Source organism: Mytilus californianus, unplaced genomic scaffold, assembly GCF_021869535.1.
Source record: "Mytilus californianus isolate M0D057914Y unplaced genomic scaffold, xbMytCali1.0.p SCAF_6, whole genome shotgun sequence".
Classification (NCBI taxonomy): domain Eukaryota; kingdom Metazoa; phylum Mollusca; class Bivalvia; order Mytilida; family Mytilidae; genus Mytilus; species Mytilus californianus.
The window spans coordinates 44,263,528-44,285,136 of record NW_026262712.1 but is presented as its reverse complement, the minus strand read 5'-3'; the positions used below and the strand labels follow the sequence as shown (position 1 = coordinate 44,285,136).

The 21,609-nt window shown below is 31.8% G+C and overlaps 2 protein-coding genes across 3 annotated transcripts in view; one reads left to right on the top strand and one right to left on the bottom strand.

Annotated features, from left to right (window-relative positions):
- LOC127706173 (PAX-interacting protein 1-like) overlaps positions 1–583 on the bottom strand; it is a 41,587-nt gene extending 41,004 nt beyond the window's left edge. For both annotated transcript variants that reach the window (XM_052210610.1, XM_052210611.1), the window contains exon 1: positions 397–583. In XM_052210610.1, the coding sequence (XP_052066570.1) occupies positions 397–501 (105 nt within the window). In that variant the 5' untranslated portion in view covers positions 502–583. The remainder of the gene's footprint in view (positions 1–396) is intronic.
- A 231-nt stretch (positions 584–814) lies between these two features.
- On the top strand, positions 815–21,205 carry LOC127706177 (DDB1- and CUL4-associated factor 7). Its single transcript, XM_052210617.1, has 9 exons — positions 815–950; positions 12,046–12,216; positions 13,194–13,295; positions 14,202–14,300; positions 15,053–15,166; positions 15,919–16,051; positions 17,254–17,405; positions 18,136–18,253; positions 19,058–21,205. Exons 2-9 carry the CDS (start codon positions 12,055–12,057, stop codon positions 19,228–19,230), a joined length of 1,053 nt encoding a protein of 350 aa, XP_052066577.1. The 5' UTR covers positions 815–950; positions 12,046–12,054; the 3' UTR covers positions 19,231–21,205.
- Positions 21,206–21,609: the final 404 nt, after the last annotated feature.

Sequence of the window (21,609 nt, the reverse complement as noted above, 5' to 3'; positions counted from 1 at the left end):
AAATTGGGTCTCAAAGTTCCCCCCAAAATTCTCAAAGTCCAGACGTAAAAAATAGCTTCAGCATTATGACGTCGTAGGAACTCCGAAGGCATCACAGAAAAAAATTAAAAATAGCCTTGCAAGGCGTGATTATTATTTGGACTAAGGTAGAACCTGCTTCAATCAAATAATTTACATACATGTTGCTTTTCATAAAAATAATATTCATTTGTAAATAGCACCTGTGTTCTATTCTAAACCTTGAAAATGTGTGCAATAGTCATTTTAAAAATATAGTAGAATGAATATAAAATCCATATATTTCAGTTGAAATGCAGGCAAAGAGAAATTATTAGCCACTAAAAGTAAAAGTAGAAAAGTAGGTAAAATTGTTGATTATTGAATATATGTTTGGACCTCTTTTGCAATATCGCCAACAACATAGTATTTCACATCCTTAAATAGAGCCTCAGGAACGTCTAAGGGCTTTTCCCGGGATTCCGATCCTTCTAATTCTGTCATTTTCGTTCATTAATTTATTTCAGGCATTTCCCGCTGAATGTTTTTGCTTGCCCAAAATAAAACATACAAAAATCTGTTAAACGCTTTCGACTACGATCAGTTATTGAGACATTTTAAAGCATTACTTATACGTCGATTTAAAATCGATTTACGATTGTTGTCGTAAACAAAATAATTTTTAATCAAAATATATAATCGAAAGAGATAAATTTAATCGTTAACTAATTGTTATTCATTTATCAAATACAATTAATAAGTATTTCATAAATTTTATGATTGGCAATTAAAACTCGGAATTTACGATAGTCGTACTTCTATTTTATTGACCAAGACATTTCCAGGCTAGTGTTTTAAACAGCAAAAAATGTCATAAATCAGGCAAAATGAACTACTTCTTTACATTCTAATGTGATTTTGTTCTACATCTATCAACGATAAACAGTTCATCGGTAATTATATGGCTTTCTTGCTACAAATTTCGTAGTTTTTCATGAATCTTTCGTTGTTTACATTTGAAACGACTTTGTTAAAACATGCATTTCCATTCTCAATTTCTTCTTCTTCTTCCGAATACGGGAGTAGACTCCTAGGTAGGAGTGTAAAACTTCCCGGAACTTGTGTGCTATGTACATATGGACTTAATTTAAAAATAATATGACAAAGAAAAATCATTAACAATAACATATATACATTATGTACAGTGGCTTTGTAGTTTAATAAGTTGTTGTGGCTCCTTCAAATGTTAGAGTGGATATGCCACTTTTGAAGGATTCCAGGGTGTCAGACATACCTATTGCTTCAGGTAGTGAGTTCCAGTCCGAAATAGTGCGAGGATAAAAAGAAAATTTATAGAAATCTTTATTTGTTGATATTTGCCTAAATTTATGTTTCCCCCTAGTACGTCTATCAGATATTGTTAAATTGTCCTTAGGAACTTTCACTAACCCCCAATTTATTTTATATAGCATAGTTAATCTAGCTTTTTTCCTTCTTATTTCTAAATTTTCCCATTCCAATGATTTAATTAAATTTGAAACTGCTCCAGGTGATCTGTCTTTATAATCATTGAAGACAAACCTGGCTGCCTTACGCTGTACCTGCTCAACCTGAGTGATGTGTTGCTTTTTGTACGGATCCCATACAGGGGAAGAGTATTCGACGACTGGACGGACAAGTGATGTGTACGTAAGGTTTTTAACCTTACGTGTGCAGTTTTTTAAGTTCCTACAAAGAAAACTTAAGGTTTTATTTGCCTTACAGGTAATATTGTTTATATGTGTTCCCCAATCAAGATCATGGCTTATAGTTACGCCTAAATATTTACTATCTTTTACTGCTTCTAAAACATGATTGTGCAATATATAATCAAAAGTGGAAGGTTTGCTTTTTTTAGAAATATGAATAACATAACACTTCTCAGGATTAAAATTCATTTGCCAGTCCTCTTCCCATTGTACTAAACTAGATAAATCTTTTTGAAGTAATTTGGCATCAGAACTATTATTAACATTTCTATACAATAAACAGTCATCTGCAAAAAGTCTTGCATTGCAAGTTACATGTTCGGGTAGGTCATTAATAAAGAGTAAAAATAATGTTGGGCCTAAAACTGTTCCCTGAGGGACACCAGAATCAACAGCTAATTTTGAAGATTTAACACCATTTAATAGTACCTGCTGTTGCCTGTCGGCTAAAAAGTCATTTATCCAATTTAAATTTTGATTCCTAATACCATAAAAGTTTAATTTCTGGGCTAATCTTTGATGGGGGACTTTATCGAAAGCTTTGGAAAAATCTAAAAGTATAACATCTATTTGGTTACCATATCCCAATGATTTTGCAAGATCTTGTAAACTGATGATAAGTTGGGTCTCACAAGACCTTTTACTTCTAAACCCATGTTGACTATCATTTAATATGTTATTAATTGTAAGATGTTTCCTTATGTTGCTTGTTATAATGTGTTCTAGAATTTTGCAACATATTGCAGTTAGTGAAACTGGTCTATAATTAATAGCGTTATGCTTGTCACCTTTTTTAAATATTGGTACAACATTAGCCTGCTTCCAATCAGTTGGGATTTTACCAGTATCAATAGATTTTTGGAAAAAGAATGTCAAAAATGGAGACAATTCTTCTGCAAAATTATGTAAAAAATATGCTGGCAGATTATCAGGGCCAGTGGATTTAAGTTTTTAAGTAACTTTAATAAGCCATTATTACTAATAAATATGTCTGGCATAGTGGGGTGGGGACTTGTACCTTTATTTGGCATAGAGGATGTATCTTCGGTAGTAAAAGCCTTTTTAAATTGTTCATTTAGGATGTTCATGATGTTAGCTTGTGTATTCGGCTCATTATATAATAAGCCATCCTTTCCTCTTAATGGTGAAGATGTTTCTGTTTTTTTACTTTTTATAAATTGCCAGAAAGATTTAGGTTTTTCTTCTAACTGGGGGCTAATTATTTCTTGCATGTACATGCTCTGGGCTCTTCTTATTTCTCTTTGAGCAGTAGCTTTTAACTTTTTATATTTATCTTTATGTTCTTGTTTACCAGTTTTTTTAGCTTTGTTGTAAGCTTTACGTTGTTTTTTACATAAATGGTCTATATCCCTATTTGCCCAAGGGTTGGTGTACTTAGATTTAGTTATTTTGCTTGGTACATTATCATCTATTATTTTATTACTACCTTCTTTGAATTTATTCCATAATTGGTCAATATTTAAATTTTCATTAGCCTGAGATATAAGTTCAGATATAAAATGAGATGTTATGTCTTTTATCTTTTTAATATCAACCTTTTTCCATAAATAAATTTTATGTTGTGATTGTTTAGATCTTTGGGGCTTGCAGATTGCATCCACTAATACAATATCATGGTCAGATATACCTGGTATGGATTTTATTTTTGTTATCAATGCAGGTTGGTTTGTGCAGAAAAGGTCAAGGATATTATCTTTCCTAGTTGGAAAATCAACCATTTGTTCAATGCCTAAGTTGTTCAGCATATCTATAAATGCTTCATTCAGCTCCTTAGTATACAATGAGCCAGGTATATTTTGCTCCGGCCATTTTATGTCTGGAAGGTTAAAGTCACCACCAAGCCAGAAGGTGGAATTTTTAAATTTTAATTTAAGTTCATTAATTTCAATGATCATTTGTTTGAGATAGTCTATATCATTTTTATTTGGTGGTCTATATGCAGAAATAATAACTAAGGATTTAGTATCAGTTATATTAATTTGGGCAGCAATAAGTTCTACATTTTTGCTTTTATATACTTCTTGGCAAATAATACCTTTTTTAATGGCGATTAATACACCTCCACCTTCTTTTCCGACCCGGTCGTTTCGGAATACATCTTCAAATAGTGTGTTTGGAAAAATTTCAGAAGATAATACATCTTTGTTTAGCCAAGTTTCATTACCAATAATAATATCTGGTTTAGATGACGTTAATAAATTTTCAATTTGAGGAACTTTATTTTTACAACTTCTAAAATTGATCTGAAGAACTCTTACATGTCTTAATGAGTTTTGTCTATTAATATTCTTATTTTTTGATTGCTTCGTTACTGGTGGTTTTGGTGATGATGTAGCAACTGGGTCTCCAAAATTTTCATGATTATCATTTATATTGAAGCTTAAGGAAAAAGCTGAACTATCAGAAAGTACTGAATATGAGTTAGGGTTCAAAATAGAATTACCTGATGAGAGGTATGATTGAAAAATGGTTCTAGAGTGATTAGGAGTATCACATATCGGGCATATCCAAAGTGCTGATGAATTTCCAAACTTTTCATACATAGATGGACTTATATTTACACATCCAATATGACACCATTTATCGCAGTTATCACAAACAATAGCATCACTGTCCCAGGTACACTCATGCGAGCAAATAGAGCATGGATAACTGGAGTCGTTCAAGTTTGATGGGCCAGGGTTGGTTTCAACCTGGTTGCTTAAAAGAATTCTAATCAAAAGATGAATGTGGCGATCTGATTTGCCAAAAACACATCTATTTTTAAAATTGGACACATGCAAGTGCCAGTAATAAATCTGGGTAGATACCTCAATTGTTGTGTCACATTGAAGGCTGATAGTGATACCCTCATATTTGTTGGATTCTAGTATATTATTTTGTATATTAAACTCATTGACTGTGCTCAGAAAAATAAAAAATGTTGAGCAAATCACGACTAAGCTATGTTTAAACATTTTGACAGAGTCTAAGTGTCACAAAAATATAATCAGTGAAGAGAAGGATGGTGACTCTCATACACATTCATAACATGTTTAATAAGACAGTTAGTAGTTGATGACAAATTAGATCTTCGTTCCTTGGGCGACTCAAGGACACAGGATAAACACACTAGGAAGCCATATTATATAAGGTGTAAGGATTGATAGATAGGATATTATTACCTATTTAATCACAGAGACTCTGTTTGACGATCAAAACAAAAATAAACAAAAAAGTAAACCGGAAGTGGTTTACACTGTTTACATATAAGGAAAATAATTTTCCCGCCACTGTACAAATGTGAATCAAAAATTTACGTATACAAATATTTTAATTTACAAGGAAATATCAAACTTTTTGATAATTTCATACACACAATGACAAATGTAAGCCAAATATTGATGTAATAGCAAGTTCCGGGATTTATTACTCTAGAAAAAGCTGTAAGTTCCAAATATTTTTGAGAGCTGCAATTTAGACGTCCATTTCCTAGCACATGCGCACACATTTTAAGTGTATGTTACAAGAAAACCTTTATTCTAATTGATTTCCTACTGTCGCTCTTCTGAAACAGCCCACAATTTCAGTCAATTAATTATTTTATAGGTACTTAATTACGCATTATTTCTTTCCATTACTCATAACAGGAAAACTATACATGAATGTACATGTATGAAGTAATAAGTTAAAATTTCCACTTTGTATATGTCTGGTATCTGGGTTTTGTCTTGCCTGTAATGAAAGTCGCAGAAAGTGAGATGTAAGGACATACCTGCCAACCTCTGAAACCTTCAAAGAGAGAGATCTCCCCCACAGCTACATATGTATGACAGCTGAGGGGAAGATTTTGCGTGAACAACATCTTCAAGTTAAATATATGACTTGTTTACTTATTCATCTACAAAACACCAACAAGAGTTAATAAATATACTTTATTTCTTCAATTCACTGTAATAATCTATACAAGGTTTTTTTTTTTTTTTTGCCTTTTCAATTCCTCTGAGCATGCTGAGTCTCAATATTCATAACATTCCGTATTTTGGATTTTGTTGTAAGTCTCACACTAAGCATGCTTTCAAATGTCGTACAGACCACCAGAAGAAACCAAAAAGTTGATTGAACATGATGTGCAAAATGAAGATTCATTACCAAGTGAACTTGGTTGTAAAAATTTAAAATTATCTTTCATTCAATCTGCTTCAGTGCTTGACATTTCGATTTGCAATTATCTATTTCTTCTTTTTTACACTGCAGCTTGGTCCAGACAAAGACCTCTATCTTGTAGGAGTTGACATAGCAGAAATGAATTTCCATTACTTATAAATCGAAAATAAAAATTACTGATCAAAGTTTTCAAGTGATCGCCGATTGTTTATTTATTTCTATTGACAGTAAGGAAAAAGCCAAAGAATTACGAATGCGGGTCATTTCAGGTAAAAATATCCGAAAGTGGGAGATTTCCGGAATTTCTTCGTTTGCGCAGGAGACTCCCGCTCAAAACGGGAGGGTTGACAGGTACCGTCTTTTGGGGTGTATAGTGCCCACCCCCTTTATGGTCCAAGAAACGTGAGAAAAAAAGTTTATTGTTCGTATAAGACTCAAAGACATTTTCGGAAAAGTAACAGCTCCAAAATCGGCAAACAGGAAGTCTATCGGTAAACAGGAAGTTTTTTTAAATGGACACCGGAGAATTCGGTACAGAATACTTAATTAATATGAAATTACAAATATTCTGATAAATGAATAAGAATTTTATTAGATTGAGATAAATCTACATTTAAGTTTGTTTTCTTAAAACCAAATTTAATGAATTGTTTGAGTATCAAGGACAAGATTAAATATCCAAATTAATGTTCTAATACATTAGAAAAAATGGTTTATCTTTTCAAAACGAGCGTGGTTTATTCAATTTTCATACACTTTTCTTCTACTCTCCGTGATGAACACATACAAAAACAGTAAGTTATGACAACAAGAAACGCAAAGGCTAATTCAACCGACAACAAAAGCTTTATTGTGTCTTTATTAAGACATGGCAAATTTCCGGATTGCAAACAGATGGACATATTTACACGATAAAAGTAACTACAGAGATATAAAATATTTTTTATTTGAATAAAACATGACAAATCAAGAACAATAAGATACATATTACAAATATAACATGTAAAACATAAAAACAATCGAGGTTTTAGCAAAAGTATTCCGTACTCTTCACTTCTCCTGGAAATTTCTTTGTCGGAGTTTGGACCTGAAAAAAGACTAAGAAATTGTCTGTAGGTACGTATAACATGCACCCCCTTACAAGAAACATGACCTTGGGTATAAATGTGTGCACTATACATGTACATACCAAAAGACGGTATGTAAGGATTGCTTTTCCCGCCACGGCATCAACAATTATTAAAATTTCTGCTTAAGTTAGTTTGATAGGATCTACTTGTGATAGATCAATGATATTCATTACAATCAGTACATATCAGTTTGACAACTATTTTGAGGCTCTGCCCCTTATTTTAGGACATGGTCCAGTGACATTGAATCAATTAGCAATTTGCCAAATAAAGGGAGATAACCAATGAAACATACAAACTTAGACTTCTACAAATCAAACAGGTCATAGACCCCTAACCAATGAAACAAACAAACTTAGACCTCTACAAATCAAACAGGTCATAGAGATCCCTAACCAATGAAACATACAAACTTAGACTTCTACAAATCAAACAGGTCATAGAGACCCCTTACCAATGAAACAAACAAACTTAGACCTCTACAAATCAAACAGGTCATAGAGATCCTTAACCAATGAAACATACAAACTTAGACTTCTACAAATCAAACAGGTCATAGAGACCCCTAACCAATGAAACAAACAAACTTAGACTTCTACAAATCAAACAGGTCATAGAGACCCCTAACCAATGAAACATACAAACTTAGACCTCTACAAATCAAACAGGTCATAGAGATCCCTAACCAATGAAACATACAAACTTAGACTTCTACAAATCAAACAGGTCATAGAGATCCCTAACCAACGAAACAAACAAACTTAGACTTCTACAAATCAAACAGGTCATAGAGATCCCTAACTAATGAAACATACAAACTTAGACCTCTACAAATCAAACAGGCCATAGAGATCCCTAACCAATGAAACAAACAAACTTAGACTTCTACAAATCAAACAGGTCATAGAGATCCCTAACCAATGAAACAAACAAACTTAGACTTCTACAAATCAAACAGGTCATAGAGATCCCTAAACAATGAAACATACAAACTTAGACCTCTACAAATCAAACAGGTCATAGAGACCCCTAACCAATGAAACATACAAACTTAGACCTCTACAAGTCAAACAGGTCATAGAGATCCCTAACCAATGAAACAAACAAACTTAGACTTCTACAAATCAAACAGGTCATAGAGACCCCTAACCAATGAAACATACAAACTTAGACTTCTACAAGTCAAACAGGTCATAGAGATCCCTAACCAATGAAACATACAAACTTAGACTTCTACAAGTCAAATAGGTCATAGAGACCCCTAACTAATCACTTAGATAATAGAAAGGTAAAGAAATCACAAAGGGTTTTCTTTTTATTCCATGTACATGTAATCAGTCAGAGCTCAGACATAAATAAGTCTAATTATGATCTTGACTCGTAGAGGTCTAAGTCTGTATGTTTCATTGGTTCTCTCCCTTTATTTGAAAATAGAGATACATTGTTAGGCAATGCTTTGTCTTCTGAAGAAAAATATGAGTTCGATTCTAAGAAATGAGAAGAATGTTCAATCACTTTCTAATATATAATCATTTATAAAAGTTAACTCAATGTTCTCCCCAGGGCCTTGTAGCATTATGGTAATGTGATGCTACATGTATCTGAATAGACCACATTCAAGTTATGTCCTTCACCGGAAAAGTTCGTCAATTATGTGGCCTTTATGACTTCATTTACCAGATAGAGGGGATCGCCTGTATCCCTGCACTATTAAAGTTCATCAAGCGTCTTCATGATCGTCATTATGCAGGATAAAAGTAATGTTTGTTCCGTAGGTACTTACATGTAATCATTATTCCCTAATGACACCAGTACTGATTATCAATTAAAAAGTTTAGTTTGTCGAATAATTCGTGCAATACATCATTATGTTTTTTCAACCACTCGCTCAACATGGGAAGGAAGTTATGATGCCCCTAAACGCGCGAAAGATGTTCACTAAAACCAAAATTTTTTACGGAAATGCAACGAACTTGAAAGTTGTCTATTGATTTTCTTATAGATTTATGTTATGGATGTAGCTATAATTTTTAGAAACAAGATGGGTATTTCTAATTTCCCTGTTTACCAAGATGCTAAATGAAATATCTGGGGAGAACACTGTAAAATGTAACCACTAAAATGGAATAAAACTTAGACATGTAAGATGTAACAAAAAACTGTTCATTCAAATCAATACTTCAATGTAGATAGACTAGGTCCTTGTAAATTCTCAGAAAAGATTTTATCGTCATATATTGTTACCTGTAGATGAGCCTCCTCATGGGGTTTTTGATTATGTGATTACTTGGCCGTTTTTATATGACCGCAAAAATTAAAAATTTTTTGGTCGTATATTGGTATGACGTTGGCGTCGTCGTCGTCGTCCTCGTCTGGCATCGTCTGGCGTCGTCCGAAGACACATTGGTTTTCGCACTCTAACTTTAGTTTAAGTGAATGGATCTCCATGAAATTTTACCATAAGGTTCAATACCACGAAAGGAAGGTTGGGATTGATTTTGGGGGTTATGGTACCAACAGTTAAGGAATTAGGGGCCAAAAAGGGGCCAAAAATAAGCATTTTTGTAACTTCCAGACAATAACTTGTGTGTAAGTGTATGGATCTCTCTGACATTGTACCACAAGGTTCCATATCACAAAAGGAAGGCTGTAATTGATTTTGGGGGTAACTGCCTCAAAATTTTAGGAATTAGGGGCCAAAAAATGGGCAAAAAACAAGCATTTTTCTAGTTTCATGACAATAACCTGTGTGTAAGTGTTTGGATATTTCTGAAATTGTACTACAAGGTTCCATATCACAAAGGGAAAGCTGGAATTGAGTTTGGGGGTAATTGCCCGAAACGTTTAGGAATTGGGGGCCAAAAAGGGGCCAAAAATAAGCATTTTTCTAGTTTCCAGACAATAACTTGTGTTCAAGTGTATGGATCTCTCTGAAATTGTACTGCAAGGTACCATACCACAAAGGGAAGGCTGGGATTGAGTTTGGGGTGATGAATCATAAGGGGGTTCAAAAAATTTGGGGGGGGGGGGGGGGTTCTTTTTTTCCTTTTTTTTTTTCTTTTAAAATTTTCAATTTTAAGTTGGTTATTTCTGATTTATATTTAAAAGCAAATAATAATGATATGGTAGGAGATAAACACCAAACAGGATGTTTTAATTATTATATAATAAGTATTGTGCAATTGGAAGAAATTTTCAATTGCACAGTATTGCACAATAGCAAGAAATCTTCAATTGCACAGTATTGCCCAATAGCAAGAAATCTTCAATTGCACAGTATTGCGCAAAAGCAAGAAATATCCATTGGCACAATATTGCGCAATAGCAAGAAATTGTCAATTGTACAGTATTGCGCAATAGCAAGAAATATTCAATTGCACAGTATTGTGCAAAAGAAGATACTTCGTATAAATTGCTTATTTCTTGATCAATTTCAATGGGGTTTTATTCTTGAATTCTTGGGGTTCTTTAATATGATGAATCTAACCGTGTATTAAGTTTTTGGATTTTGGGCCCCGTTTTTAAATTGGTCCACATTGAGGTCCAAAGGGTCCAAAATTTAACTTTGTTTGATTTCATCAAAAATTGAATTATTGGGGTTCTTTGATATGCCGAATCTAACCGTGTATTTAGATTCTTAATTTTTGGTTCCGTTTTCAAATTGGTCTACATTAAGGTCCAAAGGGTCCAAAATTAAACTTAGTTTCATTTTAACAAAAATTGAATTTTTAGGGTTCTTTGATATGCTGAATCTAAACATGTATTTAGATTTTTGATTATGGGCCCAGTTTTCAAGTTGGTCCAAATCGGGGTCCAAAATTAAACTTTGTTTGATTTCAACAAAAATTGAATATATTGGGTTCTTTGATATGCTGAATCTAACCATGTACTTAGATTTTTTATTTTTGGGCCCCGTTATCAACTTTGTCCACATTGAGGTCAAAAGGGTCCAAAATTAAACTTTGTTTGATTTCATCAAAAATTGAATTCTTGGGGTTCTTTGATATGCTGAATCTAACCATGTATTTAGATTTTGGATATTGGACCATAATAGGTGAATGTCCAATTTAAAATTTTTAAGTTCTTAGACCACATTCATTCTGTGTCAGAAACCTATGCTGTGTCAAATATTTAATCACAATCCAAATTCAGAGCTGTATCAAGCTTGAATGTTGTGTCCATACTTGCCCCAACTGTTCAGGGTTCGACCTCTGCGGTCGTATCAAGCTGCGCCCTGCGGAGCATTTTATTATAGTGATTTTTTATTACCGTGATTACCAGACCAAATATTTCATGATTATTTCAATATTTGATTATTTGAAAATCTAGGACTGTATTTTTGATTATTTGATTATCTTGTTTAAAAAAATAATTAATGATTATGTGATTATATTGGCAAAACATTTGTGATCATGTGATTACTTGGACACTCCCATGAGGGGCCTCGTAAATGCTGTACGTACCATAAAGTCAAATAATGTGTTTTGATCCTGTTTTGTAAAGCATAAATTGACTCAAACAAGTCTGTCATTTCAAGCCCAAAATTGTAAATGCATTTTTATCATATTTATCAAAATACATGATTTGACTTCTACAAGTCGGGAATAAAAAAAGGCTTGTTTATATAAATAAGAAGATGTGGTATGAGTACCAATGAGACAACTCTCCATCCAAGTCACAATGTATCAAAAGTTAACAATTATAGGTCAAAGTACAGCCTTCAACACAGAGCCTTTGGTCACACCGAACAGCAAGCTATAAAGGGCCCCAAAATGACTAGTGTAAAATAGTTCAAACAGGAAAACCAATGCCTGATGGTCTAATCTACAAAATGTATATAAAAAACGAGAAACACCTATGAACCACACCAACAAACGACAACCACTGAACAACAGGCTCCTTATGTCTGAACTCTGACTAGTAATTATTGTTGTACCACTATGCAAGCTTGACAATACAATTAATTTTCCATAATGATGATATTTTTACGAATATGTTTTCAGCAATAAAAAATGTGTGCCTTGCCAGCCCCTCCTGCTCCACCCCCTGGAAAGAGGAAAGAGATTTATAAGTATGATGCCCCATGGACAGTATATAGCATGAACTGGAGCATTAGGCCTGATAAAAGATTTCGCTTAGCTCTTGGTAGTTTTGTGGAGGAATATAACAATAAAGTAAGACAAAAGAAAGCTATTTAAAATAGAAAAACTGTTGTGTATATCTGTACTGTTTGTTCATTGTTACATTTTTTACATGTATTAAAAATTGACATAAATTTGCCATACATATACAAATATACTTCACATGCTTCACCATTCTGCAGAATCTACAAGTCTACCAATTTTATTGCACTTAGAGAGTATTTTAAAAATATTAGTTTTCTCTGTATTGAAAAATTTGAACTGTACATGGAGATTTGTCTCATTGGCACTCATACCACATATTCCTATATCTACTCTTTGTACCCCAAAAACAATATACATTGTAGAATGAATGAGATAATATCTTAATACATGTACCACAAAAAAAAAAATCAATAGTACTTGTTAAGGTTAAAAATATCAAAATTTGGATGCTACAAGACTTTATATACGTTCATTGTGATAAACAAACAGACTGCAGATTTCTGAACCCGTCTTCAAGTATCCACATAATTCTTAAATCAATTAAATGTTAACAATATTATCATGACTGTAAAAATTAGAAAATTCAAATCAATTATCCTTATGAACATGATGAATATGGAAACTCTTTAATCCATGCTTCATAAGAGTTTTCGATACTTATTTAAAACAAATTTATGCTATTTTTGGTACTTTATTATATACTGCTAATAAGTACTGTGGATTCTTATATTTTTTTTTGTGGATTGCAGGGAAAGTGTATTTTGGTAGATATTTTATTTTATGGAATCTCCCTCATCTACAAACAGACCTAGAGAAAATTCATATTTGGTTGAATCTTTGAATTTATATTAACCCTTAACCTTTGAAAGCAAAAAAAAATTGGTAACCCCACAAATAATAATAAATCTATAGTTCTTGTACAAAAATCTGATAAATACACTTTATACATTAATCATTTGTAAAATTGTAACAAATGGTTGATTAAAAAAAATGGCAGGATTGATAATTTTGTTGTTATGTTATAGGTACAAATAGTCTCCCTTGATGAAGAAACATCTGAATTTACAGCCAAGAGTACTTTTGATCATCCATATCCTACAACCAAAATCATGTGGATTCCTGATGCAGTAAGTAATATGATAGTTTCTTTAAACAGTCAGGGGTACTACTTATACAAGAGGGGCGGAAGATACTAGAGGGACATTCAAACTCATAAATTGAAAGTAAACTGACAACACCATGGCTAAAAAAGAAAAAGACAGACAAACAATAGTACACCAAACACAAGATAGAAAACTAAAGACTAAGCAACACGAACCCCACCAAAAACTGGGGGTGATCTCAGGTGCTCTGGAAGTGTAAGCAGATCCTCCTCCACAAGTGATTTCATTACCACCTAGTTCAGTGATTTGATAAATTTAGTTATTACCTATTTATGTGATTTTGGTGTTTCCTTTGATCTTCAAATGCTAATTTCATTTATTTTCCATATTTTGACAAATTATTCTGTAATTTTCCTACTTAGATCAATTATCCCTTTCTCCTGTATATCAATTTCACCAGTGCGCTTGGGCTGTAATTTAGTGCGCTAAAGCTTTTAAAAGTACCCTTGGGAATTTTTCTGTAATAAAATATTCATTAACTACTTTTACAATCAGACAAAGGTCAACAATTTTAAGTAAACTGATTGGTCTTCTTCAGAGTTAGAATGATTTACTTCAAGGTTATGTCCTGATCTACAAATTATTCCAGTTTATGCATATTTTAAATAAACTGTTAAACTGACAGGCTCATTAAGCAAAAGATAATTTCTGCATGCATATAGTTGTTTTTAAATGGAATCCTTGTCTTTTTACCAATAAAAAATCAAGCTTGTGGGAAAAATATCAAGAAAATGAATATTATGAATTCATTGAAATTTTGTGTAAGAAAACAAATAAGAAAAGTTTGTAAGATTAGCTGTTCATTTTGTTTTAGATGCATTGTATTAGATAACCTTTACATTTCATTATCTATCTGTATTTTATTTTTAGAAAGGGGTTTTCCCAGATCTGCTAGCTACCAGTGGTGATTACCTAAGGGTATGGAGAGTGAGTGATAATGATACAAGATTAGAATGTCTCTTAAACAATGTAAGTAATTTACCTATATATAATTGCTTGAATCCATGGTATTTAGACTCTGTTGGATAGTTGTCTCATTGGCAAATGGCAATCATACCAAATCTCTTTTACTTCTTACTTTATTTGAAATTTTTTCATTTTTTTTATTCAAATGTCACTGATTAGTCTTTTTTAGATGAAACACGCATCTGTTGTTTAAAGTTTTAATCCTAGAATCTATGATGAGTTATTAGTTTAAACATAATAAAATCATAAATATACACTACAGTACATGAAGATTAGCTTTTTTGATCCATCCACAGTGGATTGTCTGCACATGTGCATTGAGTTTTAATTTCTAATTTTATAAAGGTAATTTGGTAAGCCATTTCTTCCCTTAAGAATTAATGATACATTAAAATACAAGACTTGGTGAACATTTAAAGAAAGTCAAATTGTCATCATTTGAAAAATGACATATTGAACAAGAATCAATGTAAGAATCTGTTTTTCTTTATACATTTTTATGTGTTTTTTTTTTCAATGGACTACTTCAGGAAATAACAAAAGCAATCTTTGTTCTTGATGTAATCAACAGAAATTTTAGACAGTATGAACATGATAAAAAGAAAAGATTATTATTGGTTGATAAACAATAAAATTGTGTTCTGGCTGCGATATCTGCTAGACTGTATGTCTATACTGCATTCTTTTCCTATTTATTTTGCTTTAAATTGACCCTGCAATAATTTTTTCTTGGCTGTATTTTTTTTTTTTTTCAGAATAAAAACTCAGACTTTTGTGCACCATTGACATCATTTGACTGGAATGAAGTTGATCCAAACCTTCTTGGAACATCAAGTATAGACACAACATGTACAATTTGGGGACTTGAGGTTGGTATAAAGAGATGGACTTTTTTGGCTCATACAAATTTTAAAAAAAATTGATTGACATATTTCTAGGCAATGATTAAAAGTTTATTACAATATAACTTATATCAAGTTATGATATATCACTAAACATCTGTTTATTTCAATGCTTTGAATGAAGACATAATAACAACATCTTCTCTTAATATAATCGATAAAATGATTTTTTTACCTTCACTCATATTAATGTAAGCAAAGGAGCCTCTAGCCTTTGTTAGTCTTGTATTATTTTTAATTTTAGTTTCTTGTGTACAATTTGGAGTTTAGTATGGCGTTCATTATCACTGAACTAGTATATATTTTTGTTTAGGGGCCAGCTGAAGGACGCCTCCAGGTGCGGGAATTTTTCGCTGCATTGAAGACCTGTTGGTGACCTTCTGCTGTTGTCTGTTCTATGGTTGGGTTGTTGTCTCTTTGACACATTCCCCATTTACATTCTCAATTTTAATGAACTTGTTTCATTACCAGTATAGATGGGTTTTTCACTCATTTCTATTAACTTTGTATATTAAACTTACCTCATTTTTGGTTGTCTGATTCCAATTGAATTCTATCAAAGTTTAATGAAAAGTTAAACTTGGAGTTCTACATGTTTGTTAAACAACAACAAAAAGCAAAATTTTGATGACCTCAATGAGGCAGATGATTTGTAAGAAGTATTTTACTTTTAATTTTGCTAAAAGAAACTATAAGGAAAAAATATTGTTTCATTTCAGACTGGCCAGGTCTTGGGACGAGTCAATTTGGTATCTGGTCATGTAAAGACACAGCTGATAGCACATGATAAAGAGGTGTATGATATCGCTTTCAGTCGGGCAGGAGGTGGCAGAGATATGTTTGCCAGTGTTGGTAAGGGCACATTCACATCACATTTAAACCTTAGAAAAATCATCTGATTACAGTTTGAAATAATTAGATTGAACCTATTTGCCACTTGTATTCAAAATTCTGAATAACACAAGTTGGCCTTGTCCATGGTCAATTGATAATTTTATATCAAACTTAATAAGATATTTAAAATTCATTTAGGGACACACAAAAAAAATCATTAAATAGATTGAATGGCAAAATAGTCAAAAGCACCACTATATGTTTACCAATTTAACTTTAAGTGGCACTCCATTTTTCCCTTTTGACAAGCTGTTTACAGAACTTTTCAGGTGTTGAAACCAACATTGTTCAGTAGGGACTTAGGTAAATTGTAGAGGCAATTTTTGAATTTCTTTGACACTTTTACACATTACAAAAAGCTACCACCCATATTTCAGATTTCAAAGTGTCTTCCCTAGGTTTCATGTCTGTTTTTATTGAACAGCCCTGAGTAATATTAACATGATATATTTCAACATCAGACAATTATTTGCTTGTTAAATTAAAATGACCAGTCACAAGATTGATTAATTCATTGATGATATTTGTTGTAATAACATTAACAGTACCAATTTTATCTCACCAGAAAGTAATTTTAAGGATGTTCGCTACTCTGTTTCAAAAGCTTTTTGAAAGACTGTTATAAATGGATAGTATATAAATGAAGGAACTGAAAAAGCAGAAAAAAATGAAGGGTCCATGTGCTTGTTTTCGAGATATAAGCCATTGAAAATTTGGCGGGAAATGATTCTCTCTAGATTTTTCATACATTTAACATTGGCACCTTTTTTCTTTCAAAAAACATTGAAAAAGTAACAAGGATTTTATAATTTTTTCAAATATGGCTTTTTAAACTATATGTAATAAAATCATGAAAAGAAAAGTAGGGGTTGGTGGACAAAATTTCTTAATGGAAAAACATGGATAAAACCAGAGGATTCCGAATATATTATCTGACAAAAAATCAAAAACAAGAGGAGCAAACATCCTTAACAAATGTTGTGTTTTTTAGACTGTTGTTTGTCTTTTGGTCGTTTTTTTTTCTCAATTTTTGGTAAAACATTGTCAAATTATCTTTGACTTATGGATTTGAATATCCCTTTGATATATTCTTCCGCTCTTTTATAAGATACTACCATTAGAAAAAGAATTTTATTACGACTATTTGTGGAATCTTTCAGGTGCAGACGGTTCAGTTCGAATGTTTGACCTTCGACATCTAGAACATTCTACAATTATCTATGAAGACCCACAGCACCATCCATTACTAAGACTTGGGTGGAACAAACAAGATCCTAACTACCTTGCAACCATGGCAATGGACGCATTAGAGGTAACCATGGCAACTTATTTTTATGGTTGTGGAAATCTTGTTCAATTTCTTTTTTTTTACGCAAAACAATTCCTGAGACATTTATGATTATTAGTTTTTTAGCATATCTGATTTCTACTTTAATTGACGAAATGTTTGCATTCTAAAAGTAACAGCATTTCTAGATCTTTTTCAAGAAGTTTTTTTTTAACCAACACCCATTTCAGAAGAGACTCTTTGCTTTAAGATTATGCGAAGGCCAGAAACAGTAAAGATGGAAAAATGAAAATGTTGCCCTGAACAAATTGTATATCACTGAACCTATTTTATGATTTTCATGAAACTTTGTATATAAATGTAAATGGCATTAACATGTTATCGTCCTAAATATGCCAGTTATAGTTGCCTTTCAAATTAAGCATCCGTCAACCAGTTCTCTGTTAAAATTTAAAATATGAGCTACGTCGGATAGACATCAATCTTATGCAAGTGCACATATAGGCAACCGTACAACTGGCAAATAACTTTGATTGATATTAGAACATTCAAATACAAAATAAAAGATCAATTTTGGTATGTTGTGTAGGGCTCTTATATCATCTCAATTTTCAAACAGTTTCAGACTTTGCATAGAAATTTTTCAACCCAAAATAATATAACAGATGTATTGATATTCATTTGCATAAGGTCAATTTCTGTCCGACACAGCATATATAATAATTTGAACTATAATGTTTTACTGATATATTAGGTGGTGATTTTGGATGTGAGGGTACCTTGTACACCAGTAGCTAGATTGAACAACCATAGAGCATGTGTCAACAGTATTGCCTGGGCTCCACATTCTAGTTGTCATATTTGTACAGCAGGTAAGAGTTAATATAATTGAGCATGTCTTCTATGAGAAGTAATAGAAGATATGCTCAATTATAACATGGAAGGATTAAATTTTCACTATTCTTAATTAAATACTGAAAAAAATATTGTTTGTATATGTAAAACAGCTATTATACCTTTTTTAATGGAGAAGGGATTTCATTGGCAGCTATTTGTGGAAAGATAATGATATTTGGTATACAGTTGTTCTAGCATTTCCATAGAGTTTGTTTGGCCCGTCCCCACAGTTAATGATAATTAACTACATGTTAGAGTTTGGCAATTTATATTTCAACATTTGCATTATACCATCCAAGTTACATACAGATATTAAATATCTGTGCGACAACAGTTTATTTCTAAATCAAATTGTGTATATTGTTCATCCTTGTTAAATCTCTTCTTCTTCCCAATACTTGGAATATGAAAGAACAAATTTAAAATCAATTTACAATATATATAGGTTAATGTATGATAAACAGAATAACTGTCTCTGTTCAAACTTGGTGAAGTAAACAAAAAGGTTGATTCATGCACTTCTTGGCTGCATGAAGCGTTTAAATCCACCTAAGGGCTATTCCATTAAGATGTATGTGGGAGGGTAGGAAGGGAAGTTTAATAATTGAATGTGGGTCATGGGTCTTTTTTCAGTATGCGTCTATTACCATTATGCAAAATTATCTAAAAAATGGTTCTTGGTTGTAGGGATATTTTGAAAGTCCCTTCCTACCCTCCCACACACATTTTAATGGAAAAGCCCTAAGAAATGAAGTAACTTATTTAATTTTCATTTATAGCTGATGACCATCAAGCATTGATTTGGGATATACAGTCCATGCCGAGGGCAATAGAGGATCCTATCTTGGCCTATACAGCAGCAGGGGAGATAAATCAGATACAGTGGTCATCAACACAGCCAGATTGGATCGCCATATGTTATAACAATAGTCTTGAGATTCTGAGAGTGTAATATATTATCAGAATGTTCCATGTAAAACCATATTGAATTAGTAAACATTTATTTGTCAGAGGTATCTCCTTTTACCAAGTTTCTAAGGGGACTCATTTAAAAAAAAGTTTCCTTTTTCTGCTTAGAAAAATGGAATTTATGGATTATCTCCCTTTGGTAATTTGGTTAAGGAAAGACATCTTCCAATAGTAATTTACATGTTTGTATTTAAGGAATACAATTGAATTATATGTAATTTTACTGATAATACTTTTACGTTTCAGACAAAAAACATGGTTTGAATTATCTACCCTTGATCATGTAAAAGGCCAAATAGATAGCTATTTTGTAATCTCCCTTGCATATTTATTATTTCAATTTCATTTCTGGATAAAGAGGATTTTACCCCTTCAGTGTTTCAGGTTCCTATGGATTCATTTTATATTGTTCCTGATATACCAGATTTTTATTACTTACATAAAAAGAGGTAGACATTCAAGAGATTTAAATATTAAACAAGATTTGGATTTTTTATAATTGTATTTTTTTGTTAGTTTAAACCATCAAGTAAAAAAACTGACTATTGTCATTACAAATGTTTTCCAAATCACAAAAAACTATGTCCTGAAAATACATGACAAATTATAACAAAATTAAAACTTTGTCAGAATTTTTAAGCATCTGATGTATTAAAAACATATCTTGTTGGTAATCATATGTGCATTCATTCATATATTGAATTTTATCCCAATTATTTTGACAAAAATTTTGAAATTTTATTTGTTTTTCATTCCAGTCACACAAACAATGTATATAGGCTTATTTATATTTCAGCGAAATGTTGGTTTTTTACTTTAACAAAGGACATAAACTGCCGTTCCCCTTTTGTAAACTCATTTTCCTCATAAAAATGTAAAAAACATGCCAATCATTCATGTCTTTTGTATATATGCATTTTATTTGAAATTTAATTTCCTGTTATATAGCTGCCAATATTTTCAGTGAACCCTGACATATTATGTATAAAAAAATTGTCAAATGTTTTAGCCTTAAAACATGTAAAAGGATAATGTTTACTCTTGAAATTACAAATGTATAATTGCTCAGATAGGGACCTCTTGTTAAAGGTGAGTTTATCCTATTTAAAAATAAAATAGTTTACCTGATCCACAGGAATAATTTTGGTTTCAAGAAATTTAAGGATTTTTAAATATCTCCCGATCTGTTATGATTTGAAAATAATTAAAAGCTTACAAAAAGTGTATAATGTAGAGCAGTCTTTGACATGAAGTGTTTATTTAAACATTTAGATAGTAAGATAGTATTCTAGTAAGTAGCTGTATATAATTTTTTATTATTAAATGTCATTATGGTTTAAGTACTATTTATATATGTTTGCTTCTAATTACTTGTGAAACGTCTTTGAAAATACAAAAAATACCAGAAAATTTGCCTGAATAAGTAAAATTTGCATCACAAAAATGCTGCCTTTAAGATTTGGCAGCAGACGGGCATTTCTTACTTGACTTTGGGGTCATAAGGGACAAAAAGTTGTGAAGTATAAAATCAGTTTACCGCCATTGAACTGTCAGAGCCTTGGTTAGTGTATTTTGTTTTACTTACTTAATTTAACAGGGTGGCCTCATTTTGATACAATTTAGCCTCATTTTCATTCTGTTTACTGTGTGAAAATTCTTTCAATCATGGATTTAAGTTTTTTATGCATTTTTCATTTTTTCAAACACTAAGCAGAACAGTTACCAATACAAAAATATGCTTTATGATTTTATAAAATTTTTATTAACTATGAAATCCACAAAGAAATATTTTTTCACATTTTCTTTTCATAACATGAAAATTTATACCCGGTATCTGAAATATCTAGTTTCCTTTTTTTCAGGATTTGTATGTTTATAGTATGTCTTATATGTGTTTGCTTTTGGCATTACCAAATTATGTCTTTTAGTTTTATGTCTTGAATAAATATTACTTGTCATTATAGAGTTTTCATTTTATGATATTTTTTAAAGTTGATATTGTCACAGAGCAGTTCATAAAGACATACATGGTTGAGGGTCTAGATGGGGCTTACAGAATAGAGAATAATGGTAAAAAGTGAAAAATTAAGGGCCAAAATTTAAAAAAAAAGAATAGAGAAAAATGGACGAAAAAAAGAACAGAGAATTATGAGAAATATAAATGAAGAATTGAGAAGAATGGCCTAAAAAATTAAAGAAAAAAGAAATGAAGGACCCACCCCCCATGTTTTATAAAACTGAGAAAAAAAACCAAATGTGCTTGTTTTAAAAAAGAAAACTACAAAAACAACATATAATGCTATTTGATATGCATGTACACAAGGTATACACACATTTAAAACATCCACATGTATATCCTATG

What these genes read in the sequence shown, in the direction of transcription:
- LOC127706177 (XM_052210617.1), top strand. Translation starts at nt 12,055, where the DNA reads ATGTGTGCCTTGCCAGCCCCTCCTGCTCCACCCCCTGGAAAGAGGAAA. An exon ending in TGGAGGAATATAACAATAAA is followed by an intron (nt 12,217 to 13,193) that starts GTAAGACAAAAG and finishes GTTATGTTATAG; the next exon opens with GTACAAATAGTCTCCCTTGA. An exon ending in TGGCAATGGACGCATTAGAG is followed by an intron (nt 17,406 to 18,135) that starts GTAACCATGGCA and finishes CTGATATATTAG; the next exon opens with GTGGTGATTTTGGATGTGAG.